This window comes from Dermochelys coriacea, chromosome 1 (genome assembly GCF_009764565.3).
Source record: "Dermochelys coriacea isolate rDerCor1 chromosome 1, rDerCor1.pri.v4, whole genome shotgun sequence".
Lineage (NCBI taxonomy): Eukaryota > Metazoa > Chordata > Testudines > Dermochelyidae > Dermochelys > Dermochelys coriacea.
Window position 1 is genome coordinate 35,931,233 of NC_050068.2, and position 17,549 is coordinate 35,948,781.

The 17,549-nt window shown below is 42.0% G+C and overlaps 1 protein-coding gene across 8 annotated transcripts in view; it reads right to left on the reverse strand.

The window, feature by feature from the left end:
• ALKBH8 (alkB homolog 8, tRNA methyltransferase) overlaps positions 1 to 17,549 on the reverse strand; it is a 74,594-nt gene that overhangs the window by 9,433 nt on the left and 47,612 nt on the right. For all 8 annotated transcript variants that reach the window (XM_038387461.2, XM_038387460.2, XM_043504211.1 and 5 more), the window contains 2 exons: positions 14,239 to 14,390; positions 11,736 to 12,001 (listed from right to left, as the gene is read on the reverse strand). In XM_038387461.2, the coding sequence (XP_038243389.1) occupies positions 11,736 to 12,001; positions 14,239 to 14,390 (418 nt within the window). The remainder of the gene's footprint in view (positions 1 to 11,735; positions 12,002 to 14,238; positions 14,391 to 17,549) is intronic.

The following is a 17,549-nucleotide window of genomic DNA, read 5'->3' on the forward strand; positions in this document are numbered from 1 at the left end:
ACATGTTGTTGTAATAATGTCTGTACAATGTATGCCTTGTGAGGTATCATTTAAAAACTCATGACTTGCTGATCAATAATACGGCAAAATGCACATAGCAGTGTTGTATATGAAGTTATGAACATAAGCTGAAAACATGACTGAAGTATGTTTCCCAGTTAAGTCTGGGAAGTGGCTAAACCAATTCCTCAGAGACAAAGTGCAAGATGACGCCTCAGCCAGGTGTCAACAAGGCTAATGGACCATTCCCTGAAAAGTTGCCATACTTTGGCAAGGAAGGGGTCAGCAGGGACAAAAATCTACATCTTAGCAAAGAAACAGCATGGAGTTTCCTTTCTTCACCAGACGGCCTGTAGCCTTGCTCCCAACTGGAAATGCTTCTCAGAGCGGGGACAGGACTATAAAAAGATGGGACAGACACCCCAAAACACGCCTCTCTCTTTCTCCCTACCACTTCATTCGTCACACCTGAGAAGACAAAAGGAAACACCCATTGGACTCTGGAGGGGTCTAGACCTGAGAGTTTGGTCAGTAATCTGCTGGAGCATGTGGTGAGAAAGTCTGCTTTGCAACTCAGTTAGTTTCTTAAGCAGATACTAGTAAACATGTTATCTTTATTTTTCTGGTAACCATTCTGACTTTTACGCCTCATTACTTGTACTCATTTAAAATCTCTCTCTCTTTGTAGTTAAACTTGTTTTATTACTTTCTCTATGCCAGTGTGTTTAAATTGAAGTGTCTGGATAGCTATTTAAAATAATAAAATGACATATTATTCCTTTAAAAGAATAGCAGATGTAATAGATTTGTACTGTCCAGGAGAGGGCTGGACAGTACAGGACAGACATTTCTGGGGGAAGATCTGGGTCTAGGAGTATGTTGGGGTCACCCTACCACATAGCCCAGGCTGGTAAGAGTCACAGTGAGGCTGGCTGGCTGCAGCATGCACAGACATAGCTGGGAGTGACACACATGCCAGAGGCTGTTTGTGAGCAGTCCAGGTTGGAGGCTGTAGCAGCAAGGATTGTAAAGGGCACCCCAGATTACAGAGCCAGGGTGACACAGCTACTCATTAGTCTGGATTGTGCCCCGGTATGTCACAGTATCCCATCATTATATATATTCTTTGTACTTTACCTCATTATAACTAACTCCACCTAGTGGAATTAGTTCATTTAAGTCTCTTGGAACCTGATTGATTCAACTCATCAGACGCAGACAGAGAGAACAACATCTAATTCTGAAATCCAACCACCAAATGAAATTATATGGCTCCCGAAAGAAACATTTCAGCTATAACTAATAGCATGATAGTCTCGAGGACTCAAATTACATTCTAGCAAGCGTGCGCACATGCACGCACACACACACAGAGCAAGAAAGATGACAGTACAGCCACAGCAAGAGAGAAAAATTCCCTTGCTTTAGCTGGTCTGAGTCAGATCTTTAGGATTTCTTTCACGTAGTGTTTTGTTTTCTATCGCACAGAACCAAGATGCCTTTGGAAATAATATGCTGCGTCTAAAATGGGAGGTTCATCTCTCACTAGCATAATATCAGAATGAACTCATATACATCAGTATGTTCACTTGTTTTGTGCATCTTGCTCACCTGTTCTTTTGGAGCTCTTCATCCCCCAGCCACCACACCTCAAGATCTTTCACCCCTTCAGTTACTCTTTATTGAGAGAGCAGGGCAATGGAGGCTCCCCAGAACAGACTGCCTGCCCAGTGTTTAGTCAGCACTGTCTGACCACTACTCAACACCGAGAACTAGCTCCAGGGATACTTTGTAAGTCAGTTCTTCCTAACTGCTTTTGCATGTCACCAGGTTCACTGAAATGCCATCTCCTCTGGGAGGACAGCATAACCAATGGAGCCCTGATACTTCCACCAACTTGCACTAATAATGCACCAAACCTTTTACTCCCCTTTCTGAAAAAACAGCACATTTTACGTGATACTCCAAATCCTGGCTGATCCTAGACTGGGAGGGGGAAAGGAGTGGGGAGAAAGAGACCCATGTCTCAATGCACAAAAGGTAAAGTGCTATACAAGTGCCAAATAAATACTTAAATTAAGTAAACCATTAATTAAAATTTGTAAAATACTTTGAGATCCTTGGACAAGGGGTGCTATAAAAGTGCAAATTTGCTGCACTAAAATCCACCATTTTACATTTTATGTATTACCACAGTTCTCATTAATGTCAATATTCTTGCCAAGGTCTACTTGATACACTTTCACATAGTCACTGTTTGTTTGCACTTTCCATCAATGTGTCATCCCAATTAAAAATGGAAACTCTGAAAATGCAAGGCTACAATGCCCTTGAAGCTTATGCTGTAGCTCTTTGGGGATGCTGTACCTTCCCATGTGCATTTACACATGACCACCCCTGCTTTGGTTTTGCTGGAAACTTGGAGTCAGATCCAAAGCCCATTGAATTCAATAGGAGTCTTTGCATTGATTTCAGTGGGCTTTGAACTTAGGTCATTGTAGTGGTCTAGGCTGAAATATGGCATTATAAGAAAACAAAAGCCCTAGACATAGATATCAAAGTACTTAAAAACAATGACATAAATGTAACAAAAAACAGTTAAAAACCCAGGGAATTGTTTGGTGAAAACCAGTTCCTCTGGCTCCTTTGCATACATTACAACAATGAAATACCCATGCGAGCCAAAAAAACACTGGGATCTCATATTTTATCAGATGCACAATCTTCTGTCAGTTTCTGTCCTAACTAAATGAGGCTCTGATTCCATCTCGCACTCAAAATTCTTCACCTGAGTTTCCGATTGTTGTGCAATTGCTGTTCTCTATTGTAACAGAATAATACAGCCATTACAGCATAGCTGGTTTTGTTGAGTGTGCCTGAATTTATGCTGGTTCCATTGTCACACAATAATACTTGCCTAGACAAGGCTCTGTGTAATCATCTAAAGAAAATCAAGCAAACACAATAGCACAGACAACTCTGGGGACATTTTCAGACAGTGCCTAAAGATTAAAACACCATGAAATGTACCTTAACTTTGAATTGCTGTTAGAGCTGCTATTTAAAAGTACCCTTTCTAAAAATGTACTGAAACCTTTACAGCACACTGCCTACACGCAGAAAATACTTGTCTCAGTTCCTTCTCTTTACTTTCCAATATCTGTAGGTCAAAATATTTCAGGTGGCATAGTAGCTTTGATATATTTGTGCCTTAGTAAAATATCTCAATTTCTCAGTGATATGTCACTGCCTCCTGTCCTAGAGTATATGAGCTGAGAGTTCTGAATAAGCATTATGAATACAGAGAGACCTTTTAAAAGGAACTAATAAGTATTGTCCTGTAAGGGCAGACCACAATTAAAGAGAAAAACGCTGGGTCAAATACCTCCCTCAGTCAAGGGAGAAAAATGGAGGAAAGATTTTATTCTCTGTTTCTTACTCCTGTGGGAATTCTGCATGAAAAAATTAAAAATTCTGTGCCCAAAACTTAAAAATTCTGCACACAATATTTTAAAATTCTTCAAAGTTTATTTCTCAAAATAACACTACATAATCACCGAGGTTTAAATTATTTTGGTAATTTATTTCAAAATACCTGTCAGCAAGTATGTCTGAAACAATACAGACACACACAAAAATTCCCCCTGGAATTGAAAGCTAAAGAAACCCCTATGACAACCCAGTCCCTGTTTCTCTGCAGTGTCTTCTATGTGCGAGCTGGGCTCTGCCGGGTCCAGTGGCCCCTGGTGGTAGCCAGCAGCACTGCAGCCCATTTCTGTGGGGGAAAGGAAATTATGCACAAAAAACATTAATTTCTGCAAAATTCTGCATTGTGTAGTGGCAATTACCCCAGGAGTAATAGTATCTACAGAGCAATCCTGTTATCCTGATACTTCATCTGCCAAAACAAGTGTGCTCTGCAAATTCCCACCCCCCCCTTCAGTTCACACTCATATCTGACCCAAGTCAAAATGGGGCTAAAACAATGCATGAAATGTGATCAGGCTCAGACATACTCACTGCAAAAGCCCAATAAGCACCAGCAGGGACACAAGGGACAGCTGCATCCTCTCCCTGGCATAAAAAGGGCAGAGCATGCTGACTAATCCAGCACAATAATTCTATAATAAAGCACCAGTCTATAATGAACCCCAAAGGTACCTGCACTAAAGATGATGCTTACATGTTGCCCCATGTTCTAAACTACTTCCTGTGGGACTGTGCAGCAATACTTCAGGGAAACAGGTACAAAATCCCTTTAAGGCTATATTTTCAGAAGGGCTGAGCCTAACTCACACAAATTTGCACCCACAAAATAAACTATGGGCACAAACCAAAATATATGAATGTCCAACTCCCTGGTATGCTCCCACAATCATAGGAACAGCCCTCCATTTAGTCCAGTATACAATCTCAGACAGTGGCCAGTACCAAGCACTTCAGAGGAAGTAAATAAAAACACCTTAATGGACATTTATAGTGTAAATTACCCCGGGATAAGTATCCTCCTAAGCAAAACACCAGGTGATAGGGGTTATGTTCTGAAGCCTGGAGGTTTATATCACTTGTAAAAAAAAATTCTTATTAGCTATGGAACTATCTAATCCTACTCTGAATCCGGTTAAGCAGTGGTATCTTGTGGCAATGAGTTCCATAAGTTAATTATGGACTGTGTGTATCAATTTTAAATAGGGTCACTTTTCAGTTTCATGGTCCGGCCTGTTGTTCTCACATTATGAAAATGGGTAAACAGGAGTGCCTGATCTACCTACTCCTGGACCCCAAACATGCATGGATTTAAACATAAACAAAGTTGGGGCCATATTGATCTCCTCAAATGAAACACTTTTAATATCTTCAATCTCTCTTCATATCATAGTCTCTCGATGCCTGTATTCATTTTAATCCCCAATCCCTAGACCTCTTATGTTTCTGCTATGTCTTTTTTTGAGATAGGACAACTAGAACGGAGCACAGTATTCCAGGGAGGAAATCCCATTAATTTACATAGTGGCATTATAGTATTTTCATTAGAATTCTCTCTCATTTTTAAAAAAAGAAAAGGAGTACTTGTGGCCCTTAGAGACTAACAAATTTATTAGAGCATAAGCTTTCGTGAGCTACAGCTCACAATGAAGTGAGCTGTAGCTCACGAAATCTTATGCTCTAATAAATTTGTTAGTCTCTAGGGTGCCACAAGTACTCCTTTTCTTTTTGCGAATACAGACTAACACGGCTGCTACTCTGAAACCTCTCATTTTTTAAACAAACATTTTGTTGGCTTTTTTTGACTATTGCCATGCCCTGAGATGTGTTCATTGAACTGTCCCCAAGAACATGTAGGTGTTTTTCCTGAGTTGTTAGAGTTAATTATGAGTAGTTTAAATTATTTCTCCCAATCTGCATTATCTTGCATTTGTCAACCAATTGCATCTGTCACTGTGTTGCTGAGTCACCAAGCTTTGTTAGGTCTCTCTGAAAGTTCCTCATAGTCGTATCTAGCCTTGACTACCCTTAATCATTGTGTGTCATGTTAATTTTTGCAAAATATACATCAGTGACTGTGACTCTTGAACCTTGATCCACAGGGCATGTCGGCACTAGTAAGCTCCAACCTGCACCCTAGTGGTCTGCTAACTGTTGTCAGAATAGGAACCGAACTCTTACAGAGGACCCCAGTCCTGGAATCCTGGGAGACTGCTGGGCGTCCTGATTGGTTCACAGCATCTATATAAATCCAGCTCAGGAACAGGAAGTTGTCCATGCAACTGGACTCTCCCTGCTTTTGACTGTGCCCTTGAGATACCTGCTCCTACTGCCGATCTGACCTCTGTTTGCCCTCTGGCCTGTCTCAGACACTGACATCCTGGTATCAGACCTGACCTGACTCCCAACCTCAGCTCTGACTAGTAGGTCAGACCATCCATATCCCAGTTGTGACAGTGCATCATCTGTTCCTTATAGCCCACCCCTTAGCTATTAGAACAAACCAGAGTCCGTCCTGTGCTCAGCTGACCTGAGTCTTTGAAAAAGTGGAGGTGACTTACCTGTAACTGGAGGTTACCCGAGATATGTTGTCCCGATCTGTATTCCACACCTGAGTACACATGTGCACCATATGCCTGAGTCCAGAGATTTTTAGTAAGAAGTGTCCATGGGTCTTCACATGTACAATTGTTTTCCTTTTGCTCTGAACTGAGGGCTGTCAAAAACCTACAGCTAAGGAGCATAAAATCCCTCCTTTACCTGTAAAGGGTTAAGAAGCTCAGATAACCTGGTTGGTACCTGACCAAAAGGACCAATAAGGTGAGAAGATACTTTCAAATCTGAGGGGGAAGGTTTTTGTTTTGCGTTTGGAGTGTTCTCTCCGGAGACAAAGAGAGAGACCAAGCAAGTAATCTAGCTCCTATTGAATGACTCATCTAAACTTAAAGAAATAGTAAGTAATTGCAAGGAAATGCATTAGAGTCTCTTTTGTTTTAGCTTGTGAATTTTCCCTGTGCTAAGAGGGAGTTTTATTGTAACTTTGAAGTTTTGCCTAGAAGGTAATCCTCTACGTTTTAAATCTTATTACCGTGTAAAATTACCTTCCATCCTGATTTTACAGAGGTGTTTCTTTTACTTTTTTTTTATTTATAATAAAGTTCTGTTTTTTAAGAATCTGATTGGCTTTTAGTGTCCTAAAAACCCAAGGGGCTGGTCTGTGCTCACCTGGTTTACCTATTTGGTTGGTAGATTATTCTCAAGCCTCCCCAGGAAAGGGGGTGAAGGGACTTGGGGGAATACTTTGGGGAAACAGGAACTCCAAGTGGTCCTTTTCCTGAATATTTGTTTAACTCACTTGGTGGTGGCAGCAGTACCCATCCAAGGACAAGGAAGGATTTGTGCCTTCGGGAAGTTTTTTACCTAAGCTGGTAGAAATAAGCTTAGGGGGTCTTTCATGTGGGCCCCCAGATCTATAGCCCAGAGTTCAGAGTGGGGAGGGAATCCTGACAAGGGTGTAAGAGGCAGTGTGGACCAACACTTCTCCAGTTCCTTCTCTTATCATGAATCCTGTCATGATCCACAGCTGGGGGGAAGGAGAGTGGACACTGGAATACAGGTAGGGACCACACATCTCAAAGAACCTTCAGTTACAGGTAAGTCACCTCCTCTTCTCCTTTGAGTGTTGGTCCCTATGTGTACTCCACACATGGGAGATTAGTAAGCAGTAGTCAAACAAGAGGCAGGTGCTAGGATTCAGATGGCACGGATGTCTGTAGTACTGCTGGTCCCACAGCTGTATCTGCAGTAGAGGTCTGTAGTACTACTGGTCCCACAGCTGTATCTGCAGTAAGACCTAACGCTTTGCGAAGGTATGGATAGAGCTCCAGGTAGCCACCCTACATATATCTAGCAGAGATACGTCTCAGAGATGCTGCAGAGGTTGCTTGCATGCTAGTGGAGTGGGCTCTCATCGCCTTCGGGGGGGGGGATACATATTAGTTGGTAACAAAGGATGAGGCAGTCCGAGGTCCATTTAGAGAGTCTCTGCACAGACAGCATTTGACATCTTGATTGTTACCCTAAGGTGATAAATACTCTAGGTGTTTTCCTAATTGCTTGTTACCTGAAGATGGAACCCTAGTGAATGTCAGATGACTGGAGAATGAAGCTTTCCTCTCTCACCAGAAGCATGAGGTTTTGAAAAAATACCAGTAAGTAAGTGGATGGTTTGATACATGTGAAACTCAGAAATTACTATGGGGTGAATTTTAGGTGGAAGCAGAGAGACCTTCTCTTTACGAAAAGTGGTATATGGTGGATCTGCCATGAGCACTCCGAGCTCACTCATACTTCTGGCTGATGTGATGGCAACTAGGCAGGCAACTTTCATTGAGAGATGGGACATAGAACAAGTAGCTACTGGTTCAATAGGAAGTCTGTAAGTATTGAAAGAATGATACTAAGATCCCATTGTAGTGTTGGTTTCACCACTGTTGGGAAAGTTCTAATGAGTCCCTTCAGGAATCTAATTGTGACGAATCTTTGGCAGAACTTGTGGTGTTTATGGGATGGGAGGAAAGGTATATCTGAGGTGGTCCATCCAAGATAGCAGAAGGGAATCGCCCTTCAAGCCCTGATCCAGCATTACTCTGGAGCTGTACAGGGGGAGTTATTTGTTCACCTGTGAAGTGAAGATGTCCCCACAGGATGAAGATCTTGTTCAGGACAGAATTATGAATCCCCCATTTGTGGTCCATGTAAAAATATCTGCTAAGACTGTCTGATAGGGAGTTATGCACACCAGACTGTATACTGCCAAGAGAGTTATGTGGTTTCTAATGTACCTAATTCAATAGATTTATTTGTTCTACATACAAAGAAAGGGATCCTGTCCCCCCTTTTTGTTTATGTAGAAGATAGTCGTCATGTTGTTTCACATCATCTGGATATGGTGGAATCAGATGAGCGGAAGGAATGCATTGTAGGCTAGATGTACCGTCCTTAATTCCAGTAGGTTGGGATGCATCTGGCCTCTCAAGAGGGTTCAGGTGCATGGTGCAGTGTGACTGTCCATGTGGGCTCCCTAACCTAAGAGGGAAGCATCTGTGGTGCATTGTGCACCAGGCAAGGGAAGCCATGACCTTGGCCAGGATTGTTATTCTGGCACTGATGGTGTCTTTGTCTGGTGAGTAAATTGACTGAGTCTAAAGTCTTCAGGGCGTTCGTTACTGATCTTCAGTATGCTGATGATTGTGTCATCCTCACGCACACTGAGAATGACCTTCAGTTCATTCTGGATTTTCTTGCGCAAGCTTACTGAAGCCTAGGATTCTCACTCAATATTGGGAAGACTAAAGTGCTCTATCAACCTGCTTCAGGCCTTGTACATGATCCACCACATATCACCATCGAGGGTCAGACTTCGGAGACATTTGAGCACTTTTGCTACCTCGGTAGCCAACTTTCTCCAAATGCAAAAATCGACAGTGAAATCCAGCACAGGATCCAGTGTGCAAGTGCTTCCTTTGGGAAATTTAATCTGAGGAGTTTTCACGGATCATGACCTACGGCAGGACAACAAGATCCAGGTCGATAAGACAATTGTTGTTCCTACACTCCTCTATGGATGCGAAACTTGGATGACCTATCGACAGCACCTCAAGAGTTTGGAGAGGTATCACCAACTATGCCTCTGGAAGATCTTTTGTGTAAAGTGGCAAGATAGCTGAACTAATGTCAGCATCCTCGCTGAAGCCAATGTCACCAGCATTGAAGCAATGATCCTCATGCACCAACTTCACTGGGCTGGATATCGTGTGCTGATGAAAGACTCTCGCCTCCCAAAACAAGTCCTCTACTCTCAGCTCACCCTTGGGCAGTGGAAATACTACAAAGACACACTGAAAGCGTATTTTAGGAAAACTGATGTGGACATCACTCACTGGGAGGAGCAAGCCACTAACCGACCCCAATGGTGTGCATACATATCCATGAGTGGAATACACACAGGGACCATCACTTGAAGAACTTTTTCTTTCTAGTTCGATGTGCAGATATTTCTTTCTGGAGAGTGCCCAGTCAGGAATGAAAGACTGCAATGTACTTGACATACCAGTGGACTAATTATTTTCAGGCTAGAGGGGTCAAGCATAAACATGCCTGCTTATAAATCAGTTGGTTCTTTCTGGCTTGTAACATCAGTAATGCAAACATCTGTATTACAAACATCTTATGTTTTATAGCCGAGTATAAATAGTAGGACAAACTCCTGAAACAGATAAACAAGTCAGACTTCCATTATTATTAATGAAGGGAGGAGAGTGAGTGTGTGGGGATGTGCCAGAGGGTAGAAGATATAGTTGAGTGACAGAATACAGGAGATTAGTGAATGTTAGTGATGGGGGGTGTCTTTGATGATGGGAAAAGAGAAAGGAATCGATAAGAAAGATGAGAGAAAGAACAAGTGATTGAAGGGAGACAAGAAACTGCAAGAACACAATCACAACAATGAAAGGAGAAAGGTCAGAGTTAGAGAAAAAGGGGCGATGGAAAAATTATACACCACAAAAACTGGTAAGAAAGGAAAAGAGAAACAAGGAAGAAATGTTATACCAAGATTTATTGGGCAGAAAGGAGATTAAAGGGGAACAGAAGCAATAACATGTAGGAGACCAAGCAGGCCAGATCGTCAGGTGGCATAAATCAGTGTAGCTCCATTGACTTCAATGACTTTATGCCAATTTTAACCAGTGAGGATCTGGCCCAGTATGTTTGGGTTTTTAAATGACTACTGACTAGCATGCAAAATGTCAAAGGTTACATTAAATAAACTGATAAAGAATAAAACATGGATAGGAAAGATGAACAAGGAGACAGGAGAACCATGCTGCAGGAAGTTCACCTTGGGCAGATAATTGCCTACAGCTGTCCCTAGTATGCATGCCAGGCTGAAAGAGTTTGAATGATGCCCTTTTATTTTACACTTTTTTCTTGTTTGTTTATTCTGAAACGTAGGCCCCAAACCTGCAAATGGGGTTTTAGACTATAAGCTCTTCACAGGGGTCTTGTCTTTGCTTCTTCCATGAGTACTTTGGCACATTAGAAATAAATACCACGGATAATAAAATCCGCAGAAGATGTGGTACCTACTGACTATAAATTATGCCAGTGTGTTAGCTTCTGTCTCTAGCAAAGTGCATCTATGGAGAGATTTAGTGGATGTTACACGCTATGGGGATCTGATGTCATACCCTGTTCCATCAGCAAGAGGCACTCTACTGCTATCTACTAGCATACATGGAACTGGATATTTTTATACAGATGCATCTCTGGCATGTTTTTTAACAATTCTGCTTTTTTAATATATGTTAGATAAAGATGTATCACTTGCACAGAATCAAATGCTCCCCGTCACTGTGTAATGTAGAAGGAAACAAAAGAGCATAAAGAAGTGGTGAAAGGTCACAAAAAACAAAGTGGGGGAGCACGGTGGCTTACTGTTAGCTCCCTTCATCCCTGAGAACTCACAGAAGCCCTCTTTGAGTGTGCTACACAGCTGGGTTTTTGGGGGGAGAGGAGGACTGGGGAGCAGTCACTTTACTTTACAGGCTCCCCTCAAAACTTGGTAGAGTTCTAATTGGAGGTTTGTGTTGAACTTGATGCTCCTTGAAAATGCCACTTTCTTGTCTGTGACTGCTTCTGTACACACTCAAGCTGTGTTTGTGTAGGGGTGAGGGCTGGTGTCCAGTCCTGATGAGGACAGCCAGTGGCAGCCCAGTTCCCAAGTAAGCCATGCTGCCAGAGAAAGAGGACTATGGTACAGTATACAGAGGGCACACCTTGCAGATACACATTGGAGATCTTATTGGTACTGCAGTTTCTGAGACGTGTCCCACATCCCTTCCACCCATCTTCCAAGTGGAAAATCTACTGGGACACCTGGAATTGTCTGACCATTTGCCCCTTTAGGAGGTTGTTCACAGCAGTGGTGAATACAGACCATTGTAATTATTCACTACAATTTTCCACTATGACATACTTTGATTTGTAAACCAAAAAGAAAAGGTGACAAATGGAATGTGCAAACTTAGGACAATCAGTAATTGCTCTTTGGGGCTGGGAGCATCTTTTAATTCTGTATTTGTACAGTGCCTAGCATAATGGGGTCCCAATCCATGACTGGAGGTCCTAGGCATCACAGTAACACAAATAATAACAATAAAAGAAGACAAATAACATCAGTGACTTACCATGTACAAGTCCTTGTTGATTCCGAGATACTTCCCATTTCCACAACCTACGTCAGCCACGATAGAGCCTTCTGGTAAAGTCCTAAGAAACTCAACAATTTGGGGCCACGGACTATGCCTGGTGCTGCTGAAGTGTGTTGCGATCTCTTCATACACCTTGTGTACATACTCTTGTTCCAGCTTTGGGGCCTCTGTCTCACTGTCATGGAATGAGGGTGCTTCCTCTCTTTGATGGCCTTGCTGACTGTCACATACAGAAGGGTAAGCTAGAGCATAGGAATAAAAAATTCAGATAGGAAACTTTTAACTTGTTGGTTACATTTACTTAATAGGAAAACAAACAAAAAAAGAAAAAAAGAAAATCCATTAAAATCATAGAATTTAATGAAGGCTTTGTAAAAGACATCTGTCAATATAGCTGAACTGCAGATCAAATTGTAAAAGGCTGAAAAACTTTAAAACAAACAGCCAGTATATTAGTCAACATACTAGCTTACTAGAAGCTTGTTGCAAAATGATCATCTGTCACATTATCCAAAATTCCCACCAGCTTTTGCATCCAAAATGATACATTACCACTCGTGTCAAAGATCATGTGCTTGCAGTAATAGAGTCTCTACTACAGTGTGTAAGTTTTTAAAGGTGAAATTCACCACTGTACACACGGGCTATACCATACACACCACTTAAATCCCTATTTTGAAGGCTGAAGTGATGCATATGTCTTGTGATGTCTTATATGGTCCCCGACACCATACTATCTGAATACCTCAGTCTTTAATGTATTTATCCTGACAACACCCCTATGAGATAAGGAAGTATTATGTCCGCCTCCCCCCCCCCCCCTTTTTTTTTTTTTTTTAAAAACAGATGGGCAACTGAGGTACAGAGAGACTAAATTACTTGACTAGCCCAAGATCATAGGCAAGTCTGTGGTGAAGAAGAGAAATTAATCCAGGTATCTAAAGTCCAAGGAAAGTGGCCTCACCATTGGACCATGTCTTGGCCTTTCCCTTAATTTCACCCAATAAGGAGTATGGGCTTCAAGCCTCTAGAAAGCATCAATTTGGTATTTTTAGATGGCAGCCTCCCATCAGGCTCTTCCGACATTCATTTATCTTACTTTTCATGTCTGGCCAGATCAGCCCCAAAAGAGAACCTGACTAGAGTCAGGCTGATAAGGAGCAATCATGTTCTTTTTTTAGGAACTGTCCCAGATGGAGATGTCATTAGAGGAGATTCTGGAACAAATTGATAAATTAAACAGTAATAAGTCAGAAGGACCAGATGGGATTCACCCAAGAGTTTTGAAAGAACTCAAATGTGAAATTGCAGAACTACTAACTGTGGTATGTAACCTATCATTTAAATCAGCTTCTGTACCAGATGACTAGAGGATAGCTACTGTGATGCCAATTTTTTTAAAAGGCTCCAGAGTCAATCCTGGCAATTACAGGCCAGTAAGCTTAACTTCAGTACCAGGCAAATTGGTTAAAACTACAGTAAAGAATAGAATTATCAGACACATAGATGAACACATTTTATTGGGGTAGAGTCAACATGGTTTTTGTAAAGGGAAACCATGCCTCACCGATCTACTAGAATTATTTGAGGAGGTCAACAAACATGTGGACAAGGGGAATCCACTGGATATAATATACTTAGATTTTCAGAAAGCCTTTGACAAGGTCCCTTACCAAAGGCTCTTAAGCAAAGTAAGCTGTCATGGGATAAGAGGGAAAGTCCTCTCATGGATCAGTAACTGGTTAAAATATAGGAAACAAAGGGTAGGAATAAAAGGTCAGTTTTCAGAATAGAGAGATAAATAGTGGTGTCCCCCAGGGTTCTGTACTGGGACCAGTACTATTCAACATATTCATAAATGATCTGGATAAAGGGGTAAACAATGAGGTGGCAAAATTTACAGATAATACAAAACTACTCAAGATTGTAGTCTGCTTTGGATGTAACTAAGTTTTTAAGGCCAACACTATAACAGGGTTCAAAAAAGAATAGATAAGTTCATGGAGGATAGGTACATCAATGGTTATTAGCAAGATGGGCAGGGATACAAAATCATGCTTTGAAGTGTCCCTAGCCTCTGTTTGTTAGAAGCTGGGATTGGGTGACAGGAGATGGATCAATTGAAGATTACCTGTTCTGTTCATTCCCCTGGCCACTGTCGGAAGCCAGAATACTAGGCTAGATGGGCCATTGGTCTGACCCAGTATGGCCATTCTTATGTTACACAAAATTCTCCTGCTGTGATGTATGTGGGGAAAAGTATCCATTCACTGATACTGTATCATATTGCTTTTAAGAGGAAACAGTGCCCAATAAGCTTTGTTCTGTGGCTACACAAGGAAAATGCAAGCTTTGAATGTGACAGCTGTTCATAGAAATTATATCAAAACATTCATTATATATGATTTCAAATAACTGTGCTTAAGGATATGATAAAAGGACAACACACAGGATTCAATGATCAACCCAAAACACTTACTGCAATTGCAAGGGATTCTCCTCACTTTCCTAAAAGTAAACGATGTCCTTGTTCCCCTCCTGTTCAATGTCAAATCTCCAACATTAGGAGTGACTGATCCAACTTTCTGTCGCTCAGATGCATGAACAATATCAAACTTTCGAGGCGTGATCCTAATACAAAATAAAGTGATTATTTAATCTGCACCGGGCAAACTGCTCATTGTGACAGATGGAGCAATTTCCAACCATATCCTTGAGAGACCTCATTGAATTTAATTTAAGTAGCTTTGGGGTCCATGTACTAAATGAATGGTTTATGATTATTGTGAGCTAGAATTGCATATACCCTCTTGAGGGGGAGGTGAATGCAAATTCCCTGCTTCCAGCTATGCAAAAACCCAGCCTTTTGAAGCAGTACCCTGAGGGGTCCAATGTCTGATTTCTTTCTCCTGGAATCTGAAGCTCAAAGGCCCAAGCTGTACAAAGGAAAGATTGCACTATTCACAAGTGTGCTAATTCTCAGCTAAGGCTGATATGAACTTGTAACCACAGGAAAACCCCTTTGTGGGGTTTGAAGGACTGACTCCTATCAGAGCCCTCGTTAGAGTTGAGGTGACTTCTGGTAAGCTTATTAGCATGCATGTATGTTCTTTTATTGTTTATTATGTTTTTCTGTCATATGTTCACCTTCAGAATAAATGTGCTTGCTTATAAAGAGTTGACTGATAACTTAACCATGGCAATTACACTATTTATAGCCTTCAAAGAGAAAGCGATGTGCAGGCACTGGCCTGTGTAGGCAGTATGGCTTGCTGGGAATACCAAAAGGTAGGCAGGGAACTATGCAGCCTGGAAGAACCCTTGTCAGGAGGGAGAAACACGGGTCTCTGCCCAGGAGAGGAGACAGCTGGGGAGCTGGAAGCCCAGAGTGGGTGCCTGTGAGGGACCATGGAGGGGGAATACAGGTGCAGTGGACTTGAACTGTAACACTCATAACTAAGGCTGTGTGTCTGTCACTGAAATCACGGATTCTGTGACTTCTGCAGCAGCCAGTGCAGCCCCTGAGCCAGCCACACTGACCGCTGCTAGGGCAATTTGGGTGTGGGAGGGGGCTCAGGGCTAGGGCAGGGGGTTGGAGTGTGGGGTGGTGCTTACCTTGGGGGTGGGGGGCTCCCCGGAAGCGGACAGTACGTCCCTGTAGTTGCCCCTCCTGGGGGCACCGCTACCAAAGCTCCCATTGGCTGTGATTCCCCACCAATTGGACCAGCGGAGCTGGAGCTTGTGGCAGGGGCAGCATGTGGAGGCCCTCTGGCCCTCCCTCTCCCTAGGAGCTGCAGGGACATGCTGGCCACTTCTAGGGAGTTGCGCAGAGCTGGGTAGGAAGCCTGCCAGCCCCGCCAACCCTCCCCACACCCAGCACCAGCCAGGGTCCTGGGCCACACGCCACCGCCCGGTCCCTTCCCCTCCAGCACCAGCGAGGGTCCCAGGCCACCTCACCAGCACCCACAGAGACCCCAGACCACCCCCACATAGAGCACTCACAACCCCCTGGCCCAAGTTTTAGTGAGAGGTAAATAGTACACGTCATAGACAGGTCACGGGCCATGGATTTTTGTTTAGTGCTCGTGACCTGCCTGTGACTTTAATTAAAAATACCCGTGACTAAACGTAGTCTTACTCATAATTAATTATATTTTTAGAAGGCAATTCTTAAACAGATCCTGCTACAAACTTTATTCCAACATACTACTTAACATGCTGTTGCTTCTCTAATTACAAATATGCAACATGCAATCCACGAGCATTACACATGCTATATAAAGTGGTCTCCATTAAGGAGGCAGGATTTCCAACAGTTACCACACCGCGGTATCTGAGATACCTCAGCTACCCTCATACTTGAGTATCTGAGATGCCTCCAATACTACTAGGTGGCAGCTGTTAGCAAGTCTTTCCTCCTTCTGTGTGAATAAGCCCCTTCATTTTCAGTTTAAAACTGAAAAAATCCCAGGTTTTACAAGAAGTATTATTCTTTTTTTCCCTGATTTTCACCCTACTTTTGTATAATTCAAATATTTAAGAAATAACTTGTTTTATTAGGAAAATACAATACATTGCATGAGCTATATATATTATAATAATATATTAGTCTGTGTGTATATGCAAAACTGCCTGTTGAAGTAAGGTTATGTATTAATCTAGAAGATACACACAACAAACAAACAAGCACATATGCAAGCTCTGAAGTACGTGAGCATCTGAAGTACTGATGAATCTCACACCCACTACGTACTCATTTCAAGCTGTTAGCAGATAAAGATCTGACACACTAAAATGGGAAGAAAATGAAAATCTGTATCAGAAGTACGTTTCAGAATACAAGGAAATATCTGAAAGCTTTAAAAAACCAAAAGCAGGAGAAAAGGATGAAGTTGAATGTATGTGCTGCAAATGGTGTGGGCCAATTATTAAATATAACTATTAACCTATAAATATATACAAGTCTACAATAGCAAACTGTTTATTCACATGAAAAGTTTTATTTGGGGATTAGAGATGTATTGTTTTCTCACAGGTGCCCTTGTGTTTTGAGTTTTAGTTCTGCAGTAAACCATATTGAATTCCATTCATCAAAGCATTAATCTACTGAATAAACCCCAAAATTTACCCAGAAAAATTATTAATAGTTTTTTTTCTACCGATTTTCACCTGTTTTGGTTGTAGTAGTAATAAACACCAATAAATTCCCAGGAAAGAATAAACAAACACCAAAAATGAAGGGCCCATGTATGAAGTAAGCAAGACTTGACTAGTATTGAATAGAGACAAAATGAATAGGATTCTATAGACATTTAACAGCAACATTACTCAATCTATACTTTGTAATTGAAAATGAAATCATTTATATAGGATTTTTTGAACCATGCTAGAGAATTCTACGGTAGAATAATTTTTTTGATGAAGTTCTATGGGCTCACTTGTGAACCTGACAATGCATACGATTAAGGGGATTATGGAGGCCCCTTATTCCCATGTGTAGGCTCCCACATCATCTGATCTGTGGTAGGAGAGAACAGGAGGCTGCTACACCCTCTCTTATACAAGTGTTCTGGGAAAGATAAAACCTTAATTCCACCCCACCAACATGGCCAGCACTGAACTGGCATGGAGGGAGAAGTGAGTTTCACTAGAGAAAAGACTGGCACAAGTTTAGCTCCTCCATGGAGCAAAGGGGGAAGCAGGGACAGAATTGTGACCCTCACCAGCCCTGCCTCTTCCTGTTGTGTGCAGCCCCTTGCTCAGGCTGGACTGCAAGGTGCCAGTTCAGCC